This window comes from Trachemys scripta, chromosome 22 (genome assembly GCF_013100865.1).
Source record: "Trachemys scripta elegans isolate TJP31775 chromosome 22, CAS_Tse_1.0, whole genome shotgun sequence".
Classification (NCBI taxonomy): Eukaryota; Metazoa; Chordata; order Testudines; family Emydidae; genus Trachemys; species Trachemys scripta.
The window spans coordinates 2,563,543-2,572,303 of record NC_048319.1 but is presented as its reverse complement, the minus strand read 5'-3'; the positions used below and the strand labels follow the sequence as shown (position 1 = coordinate 2,572,303).

The window sequence follows — 8,761 nt, the reverse complement described above, 5'->3', positions numbered from 1 at the left end:
CGGCGCCGCTGGGCCTGGCGGTTCAGAGCCCCGGCGCCGCTGGGCCTGGCGGTTCAGAGCCCCGGTGCCTCTGGGTTTGCTGCATCAGTTATGAATGCAAAAAAATTACAGGAGTCCCACTGTCCCAGCACCTCTCATTACAAAGCAAGCCCGGGTCCCAGGCTTGCTCAGGCTGTGATGGGGACAGAGCGGTATTAGGTGAGCTGTGAGTGGTCTAATGCCTAAAGCGGGAGGGGTGAGCCAGGACTCTTGGGTTCTAGTCCCACCTCTGACAGCGTGGCCCTGGCAGGGGTAGGAGGACTACGAACCAGGACGCCTGGGTTCCTTCCCTAGCTTTGCCAGGGCAGTGCAGGGGAGTGGGCCCTGGGACCCCCGGCGGGGGCTAGGAGTCGGGGCTCCAGACTAGCTGTGGGACCGCCGGGAGTCACCGGGAAGGCGGGGTTGGAGCCCCCCACCCGGGTTCGGGGACAGAGGGGCCGAAGGGACCCGAACCGGCGCAGCGCGGCCCTGACACGGGGCGGTGTCTCTTTAAGAGGCCCCGGCAGCCCCAGGAAGCAGTTCAGGGCTTCCTGAGCGGCCCAGCTCCGCCTTGGCCGGCCGGCGTGCGCCTCCCCCCGGCAGCCGGCCCATCTCCCCGGGGCGCACGGGAGGGCGCAACCCGCAGCGCGCTCGGAGCCGGGGTAGGTCCTTGGGGGGCCCCGGGGCGCTTCCTTCTCTTCTCCCGGGGACTCCTGGGGGCGCTGCTGGGGCAGGACGGGGCCCCCAGCGCTGAGCCGTGGAGCTGGGAGCGGGCTTTGGGGGCACCCTGGGCGGGGCGCGCACAGCCAGAGGAGACCTTTGGGGTCAGCTCCTCCTGGGGCCCTCGAGCTTCCCCCAGGCAGATCCTCTAGGAAAACATCCTGAGCGATTTAAGCATTGGCCGTGATGGAGAATCCAGCCCCCACCCGTGGTAAATTCCACTGGTTAGTCTCTCCCTCCCCCCCCCCCCCCCATCAATCTGCGCCGGATTCAGTCTGAAGCTATGTCTACACTAGTACTTTTGTCGGTCAGGGTGTGACTAAAACATCCCCCGCCCCAGTGACATAAGTTTGACCGACAGAAGCACCGGTGTGGACAGCGCTATGTGGGTGGGAGACGCTCTCCTGTGGACGGAGCTCCGGCCGCTCCTTGGGGGTGGTTTAGTTTAAATAGAGCGCTCTCCTGCCGGCGGAGAGCGGCTCCACGGGAGACCTTACAGCGACAGAGCTGCAGCAGTGCGGCTGTAAGGTCTGTAGTGGGGACATATCTCGCTTCAACTTCCAGCCCTGGGTTCGTGTGTTAGATCTTCCCCTGCTAGGCTGACGAGCCCGTTATTAAATGTTTGTTCCCCAGGTAGATAATGACACACTGGGACCAAGTCCCCACTTCACCTTCTCTCTGTTAAGCTAAATAGACTGAGCTCCAGTGGACTCTATTGCTCTAGGGCAGGTTTTCGAACCCTTTAATCTTTCCTGTGACTCTTCTCGGAGCCCTCTCCAATGTATCAACCGCCTTCGTGAGTTGTGGGCACCAGAACTGGACACAGGAGTCCAGCTGCGGTCGCACCAGCGCCAAATACAGAGACAAAATAACCTCTCTGCTCCCCGGTTTGTGTATCCCAGGATCGCATTCGCTCTTATACCCACCGTGTCAGGGCAGGAATCCAGGGTCTGCTGATTATTCGCTATGACCCTCCGATCTTTTTCAGAGTCCTTGCTTCCCTGGATAGAATCCCCCTCCTTACGCTTGGTATTGATTTTATGTAGAAGGGCTCAGAGGCTGCGGTGCTGGGCAGCAGGATAAAACCCAAGTCCTTGATGCCAAACCCCTGGGGACTCTCTCCAAATGACTGCGCTAGGAGCTGTATTTTCCAGTTTGGGTCTGAGCCTGAAAGTGGATTGGGGGGGGGCATTATTAGTGTACATTACATTGGTGCCCGGAGGTGCCAACTGAGAGCAAGCGTGGGGGTGGGAGGAGTTAAGTGTGGGCAAGATCTTTCCAACCGTTTTTGAGTGAAATGAACACTGGGCTGGAAGCACTCCAGCTCTCTGCTTGGAGGAAATAGTGCGTGGATTGTTAACATTCTCAGGGTGATCTCTTTGCTCTGGAGGGGACACACTGCAAGAGGGGCCGGGTTTTCAGCCTCTCTTTGTTTTTGTTTCTTCTCCTCTTGTTTTCACGCAGTCTGTGATGAACTGTTTTGTTGGGGGGACGTTTTAATCTTGTTTCTCTTTGGAGGTTGCAGATGGTGGCTTGGCTCAAACTAGAATCGAGGCAAGTGCCTCCCAGGGGCCCCAATCTCTGCAGGTGGGCCCCGGTACTACTTCCAGCCCCACTGACTTCAGGTTCTGCCCTTTGCAGGACTGGGGCCGTGGTACTGACCACGGCAGTATCTGCAGCGACCCATACGGTACTGCACATCATTCCCGACCCCCCAGCCAAGGCACGGCTGGCTGGCTAAGGCTGCTCTGTGCATTGTGCTACTTGTCTCCTGGAGTCTCTGCGACTGATTCTGGGGAGCATTTTCTTCATTTCAGGACCCGGGGTCTGTGACGTTAATCTTTCAGAGCAGCGCAGAGAACGGATCCTCTTTCCCCTCTGAACCCCGCGACTCTGCTGCGGCCCCATTACCGGTGCCCCTCCATCGCAGGCTGCACCTGGGTGCTTTGGCACCGAACCTCATCAGTGGAGTGTGCTGGGGGTTGCCCTGGCTGGAGAGGAGCAATACTTCCAGCAGCGCCATGCCCACGGCACCCTTGATCTGCAGGGAGACTGTGAGCAGGTGAGTTTTCCTTCCTGCGCCCCTAAGAACCCACTGCCTGAATTTTTCCAGGCTGTAGTGAACTTGTCCTGGGTGGATGAGTCACAGTGGGGTAAAATCCCGCCACCCCTGAGAGAATGAGCTCTCGGGAGGGTTGGTTTCCCCTGGACCTGCTCTGGGTCAGAGCACTCACGAGTATGGTTTATGTGTTAATGCCAGCAGCTGCTAGGCTCTCCACACACAGGGCTGAAGCCCCAAGGAGCTAAAGGACTGGGAGAGGCTCATGTTGTTAGCGCCTGGCGGCTCCCCGCTGCCCTGAGTGGAACAAGTGTGATGCTCTCAGCCTTGTTCCTGCTCAGTGAATGCTCCTGAAGCCGCTTGTTACCGGGGTCAGCTCCTGAACTCCCCTCCCCGCCCTCGGAGGGGCTCTGAAGGGTCGGTGTTGTGGGGGATGGGGGGCGGGGGCAGCTTGTTCTGCTGTCAGCGTTGCACCTGCTCTGGGGGACTTCAGACTCTGGGAAAGGTGCCAACTACGCAGCCCCGAACACCCGGCTCCATCCCAGCCTGGTCTCGTTGGTGCAGCGCCGTTGTTAGAGACACTCTCCCGAGAAGCCTGGCCTTGTGTATGCGGACACCAGGGCTCACCGTGGGAGTGGGGCGTGCTCTGTACTAGGCGTCAGAGCCCCGGCCCCTCGCGACTCTGGTTTCTGTCTCTGCAGAGTGAGCTCCGTGCTCAACCGGGACTCCAAGCAGTTCGGGAAGAAGCACATGTTCGACGGGAGCGAGGAGACCTGCTGGAACTCGGACCAGGTGAGCTGCATGGACGCCCCGTGTGCTTGCTCCGTCGGGGCAAGCATGGAAAATGGAACGGTGGCACGTCCACCCGCTGGAGCAAACGTCCCATCAGGGAATCAGGGAATCGGGCTCTACCGGCCCAGCTTACGTGGGGGCTATTGCTGAGTGTAGAATGGCTGCCACGCTTGCCTCCCCGCGCCCGGCCGCTGTGCCATCGATCAGCACTACTCCATGTGCCAGGCGCCGTGCACTGCCCCAGTGCTCTGCTGTGCCCTCTGGCTACACAGCGCTGGCCCTGGCTAACCATGGCAGGGGGCACTTTCACCAGTGCTCACTCCTACCTTTACGGGCCTTACAGGGCTCCCTGCAGAATCCGCCCTCGCTGGGTGTAACTGGCGGAGTGGCCCCTGTGGAAAGCTGACTGTAACCTGCGCTCCCCTTTCATTCCTGGCTGCAGGGCTCCTCCCAGTGGGTGATGCTGGAATTTCCACAGACTGTCAAGGTTTCCCAGTTCCAGATTCAGTTCCAGGGTGGATTTGCGAGCCAGCTGTGCACACTGGAAGGTAAAGAGCCTCCCCAGCAGGGGAAGAACGTGCGGCATTCTGTGCCATTCGTTCCTGTCAATTGCAGGGCTCTAATGACGGGACAGAGGCAGACTGGGGCTCAGACAACGTTCTACTGATGCTGTGGACAGGCCAGATGAACTGAGACAAGAACCAATCCAGAGAAAGATCTGTGGCCGATGCACTGTCGTTATTTGCAGCTATGCAGAAGAGCACTTGGCAGTTCTCTGGTGCCTTTCATGTGAAAGCACCTTGCCAAAGAGCCTGCGAGACACTGGCTCGCAAATCCACAGCCCAGCGCGTTCACATCTGCAGCTCGATGGGTGGCCTTGTGCAATGCCTGGCAGGATAGCCAGACGCAGAGGATTGCATTGAACTAGATGTTACAGTATCAATTGTATTTAATTCAGCGTAAATCTCTGTAGTGGAATGTCTTTCCCCAGGGCTGGGGTGTGGGAGAACTTTGGTCCAATTTGAATTCACAGGGCCTGGACTGATCCCATTTTATAACCAGGAAAAACTGAAGCCCAGAGAGAGAAAGTGGTTTGTCTAGGCCAGAACAATGAGGGCTATACAGGTACCTGGACGGATAGCACTGTAGAGATTAAATGTCAGAACTAGGAATGAAACCCAGTTCTTGGCCTGACCCCCAGTCCTGTACTAAAGCCATGGGGTGGGATTTTTCAAAAGTGCCAAAGACAGTTGGACGTCCAGTTCCCAGCGTAGACCCAGTGATAATGCTAATCTAACCCTGCAACCAGCGCAGACATTTCCATCCTCTCCTCTTGCTTCTTTAGGTGGCAGAAAAGGTGAAGAACTTGTGAAGATATCAGACTTCTACCCTGAAGACATCAATGCTCTGCAGATATCCTTCCATTCTTACTGGGGGCTAGGTCCACTAAGCGTATGCGCAACGTGCTGCAGGTGGCACGTGACCAGAATTCGTCACCAAATTTCGTCCATGGCTAGAGCTGGGTACTGACGTGGAGTGCAGCGTGAACACTGATCCATGACCCCCACGGGCTAGGTTAGAATGGCTCTTCCATAGAGTATACGCCCAGAAGGCACCGCTGTGATCACCTGGTCTGACCTCCAGTTTGGCACAGGCCATAAGACTTCCTTGAATTAATGCCAGTTTGAAGTTGAGCAGATCTTTTAGAAAACCAAAACCAGCTTGATATTAAACCTGCTGGTGATGGAGAATCCACCACAGCCTTGCATAAGTTGTTTCAATGCTGCACAACGTCAGCAGGGCAGGGTCTGTGTAACCCGGGCATATTGAAAGGCAGGTGGCCGTAATCTGTTGGAGCAGGTGCTGGATGGAATCCTTGCACTCTGTGCAGTTTGCGGGAGGGTACCAGGGAAGCTGGGGGGTGTGAGATGAACCCCTGTTTTGGTGAGAATATAGCGTGTGCCCCAGCTCGCTACCTGCATTGATTGGGTTGTGCTGGGTGAGTGACTCTCTTGCTGTATTGGAAGTTGTGTGTGTGTCATGTACCCCTCTGCCCTTGTTTCTTCCTTTACTGCTCTGTCCACAGCTTCAGGACAGAAGAAACAATGCTGGATAAACTGAAAATCACCTTTGAGAACAGCACGGATTTCTTCGGGAGAATCGTCGTGTATCGCCTCAGCGTCCTCGGGGAAAAGCTCTAACCTGGGACAGACATGGCAGAACAGCAGCCCATCACCCCGAGTGGGTTTGTTCCCCTGGTGTTTGATCAGCCGCACTCTGCCTTCCCACCCTGTCTGATAGGCCCCGGTGGCATGAACTGGCATATTTGCCTTGGCAGACAGCATCTCTTACGAGAGAGGAGAGATGCCAGACTTGTTCTGCAATTGAAATGTAGCCACTTGGAAGTAAACCAGGAAACGCTCAGACAGAAAACAGCCGTGGGCATTAACAGAACAAGGCGGGGATCCTGCCCCCCTCCCCACCCAGCTGCGGCCTCAGAGCGGGATCTAAAGCCCCTGGAAGCGCACCGTGGCGTTCATGGGCTGTCCGCATAGTGCAGAGCAGTGCATGACAAACATGCCGTATTCTAGTGGCTCGTCACGCGGTGAAGCTCATGTTTAATGGCTGAATAAATGCTTCCCGCCTCCCGGCCCACGCTGGATGTGGGGCAAGCGAGTGGGTCTGTAGAGATTAAACGAATCACATACTGAATTTGGAAACTGCCTCCTTGCCCCCAGCTCGGGCCCACTCTGCCCATGCAGTGGGGTCCCAGAGGTGGCAGCTCCGGGCTTTGCTCAGAAAGTGGTGTTGAAGAGCTGGGGAGTATCTGTTCCCCTAGGAACACCTGCTTCCTAAGGGCTCCTGCTCTCAGGGCTGCAGCCCATGAAGCCCGGTGAGTTTCAGACCCTTGTCAGGCGGGAGAATTCCACTCTGCCCTTTCCCGGTAGGGTGAGGCCTGAGCTGCTCTGGCAAACTGACCAGCAGATCTAAATTGCCTTCGGCCCAGCTGGGGAGGGTGGTAGTTGCCAGGGGACAGCTGGGATCGTGCACTCGAGGGCTTTCAGAGGCAGTGGGGATAATCCTGCTCCTACAGGAGAGAGAACTATGAAATATCATGTGGCTGCTTCCTCCAAGGTAGGACTAATGGCGCCCGTCAGAGCTGCCTCAAGCCCCTAACACGCAGCTGTGCTGGAGAATGGGGCTAGCTGCCCTGGCCTCTGCAGGGGGCGAGATAAGACTGAGTTATCCAAAGTATCATTAACACCTACATAAAACCACAATCAGCCGACAGTCCACTCGCTCCAGGCCTTTTGCTTATGGGGGAGACAATCCCACTGAGCCCAACGCTCAAGGCTGCATGCCCCAAAGCACCCTGCCATCCCCAGGCAGCAGGGGGGCAATGCACGAGCTACTGACTGCCTGCATAGCTCGGCCCTCTGCACGCAGCGTCTGAGCTGTTCAGTAAAGTGCTCGAGCGATTGGAAGTGTAAGGAGCAGACGATTCCCCTGTTGATTTGGGGGGCGGGGGGTCTGATTCTGGTACCGAGCCCAGCCCCCATCACATAGGCCAGATTCCATTAGAGCTCATTTCTAATCTAACCCCATTTAGACCAATCACCCTGTGCCAACCCCTTTTCCACTTAGCGCGCTCTGCGTTTCTGTTATTTCTTTTTTAAATAAGGCGACAATCCCATTTCTCTAAATACGCTCTCCCGAAAGCATCGTTGTGTAACTTCAGCATTCAAAGGAAAAGCGATAAACTAGCCGCCCCCGTCTTGTAGAATAGTCGGGTTTCTGGCTGTTTTGGTTTCGCCATCGTTAATTAAACACCTGTAGTCCCTCGGTTAAGCAAGGCAGCGTGCTAGTTACGCGCCAGAAGCTCCCCAGTCTAATACAAGTTAGGTTTCTCTGTGTTCAAAGCTAATGGCTTTGCATAGAATTCAGCTGGTTTCTCTTCTAACTGAAGTCCCAGCTTCGCCTGCAGCTGGCAGAGGGTGGCGTTGCACACAGGCATGGACCAGGCCATGGCTACCTATCGACGCGTCTAGAGCACCTTAAACAGTCTCATGCCATTCATGTGACATGGGCTGGTGCAGATGATGCCCAGGTTCTGGGCCTGGGAGAAGCCAGATGGGCTAGGGAAGATTTCCACGCAGCAATGGGCACTTAAGGAGAAAATGCGGGAGCTCGGCTTGGACCATGTGGACTTTAACATTGGTGGCTGGGTGCTGTTGATGAGTGGACAGAGCCGTGCGCAGAGATGAGCCAACTGGACGGACGGAGACAGTGTGGCACTGTCTGCAGAGGGCGCCCCAGGGGGCCTCACAGAGAACTAAAGAGGGGAGGTACCTCTGACCCCAGCACTGAAAGGGACGAATGGAAAAAGGGAGACAGCTGGTGGGGAGAGTCAAGAGGGGCAGTGGTTGATGCGGGAGGCTAAAATAGGAATGTGGAAGTGGGGAGGGGGTGGCAGGTGCTGAACAGGAAAGGAGCGTCGGTGCTGGGGGCATTCGTTGAGCTTTTCCAGGAAGAAGCTGCAGGGGGAAGGAAGTCCGCCCACGCAGCAACTTTGAACGATGCTGCAAAGATGCACCATGGTCCCCGGAGGGGATCAGGCAGAAACTGCTGCTAATGCTCCCTGCAACGTGCTTGGGGTGGCCACAGGATTGACCCTAGCGGGTCCACCAGCACGTGCGTTGGTCCCATCCGTCCGACCCAGCAGCCCGTTCTGGAAGGCAAAGATGGTGGCTTGCTCACCCCAGGCTGCCCTGCAGGCCAGGGCAGCACAGCGGCTCAGGGCTTCCCTGGGATGCTCAGGGATGCCTAGTTTTAATCACGGTTGAACTAGAGCGGGTAACTGGCCTTTTAAAGAGGTGAGATTTGAAGCACATGCAGCCTTGGTGAGGGATGGGGAGTGACCTAACCATCTACTAACATGTGAAGGGCATAAACCTCAATGAGTGTCATGGGGGGACTGGCCCTTTAAGGGGATTTGCAGCCCCACCTGTAACTAATCAGCTGCCTTCCAGCTGATGCTGCAAGGGCCGAAGATCCAAGCAGCACATTTCTCCCCTCCAAAGACAGGGAGGAACCTGCGTGAATAACAGTTGCTGAGTGTGACCATGGTGGAGGGAAGCCCCAGATTGAAGAGGCTGCTTGTGGGACATGACT

General features: G+C 56.5%; 1 protein-coding gene across 5 annotated transcripts; it reads left to right on the top strand.

Annotated features, from left to right (window-relative positions):
• Positions 1-529: 529 nt before the first annotated feature.
• On the top strand, positions 530-7,364 carry NR2C2AP (nuclear receptor 2C2 associated protein). Of its 5 annotated transcripts, none has more exons than XM_034754966.1 (7): positions 568-680; positions 2,257-2,325; positions 2,556-2,800; positions 3,499-3,589; positions 4,032-4,137; positions 4,935-5,002; positions 5,674-7,364. In XM_034754966.1, exons 3-7 carry the CDS (start codon positions 2,760-2,762, stop codon positions 5,788-5,790), a joined length of 423 nt encoding a protein of 140 aa, XP_034610857.1. In that variant the 5' UTR covers positions 568-680; positions 2,257-2,325; positions 2,556-2,759; the 3' UTR covers positions 5,791-7,364. The 5 variants fall into 5 exon arrangements, with proteins under 5 accessions (XP_034610858.1, XP_034610857.1, XP_034610855.1 ...); XM_034754964.1 differs by having other exon boundaries at positions 578-680; positions 2,669-2,800; XM_034754967.1 differs by lacking the exon at positions 2,257-2,325 and having other exon boundaries at positions 530-680.
• The last annotated feature ends 1,397 nt before the right edge of the window (positions 7,365-8,761 follow it).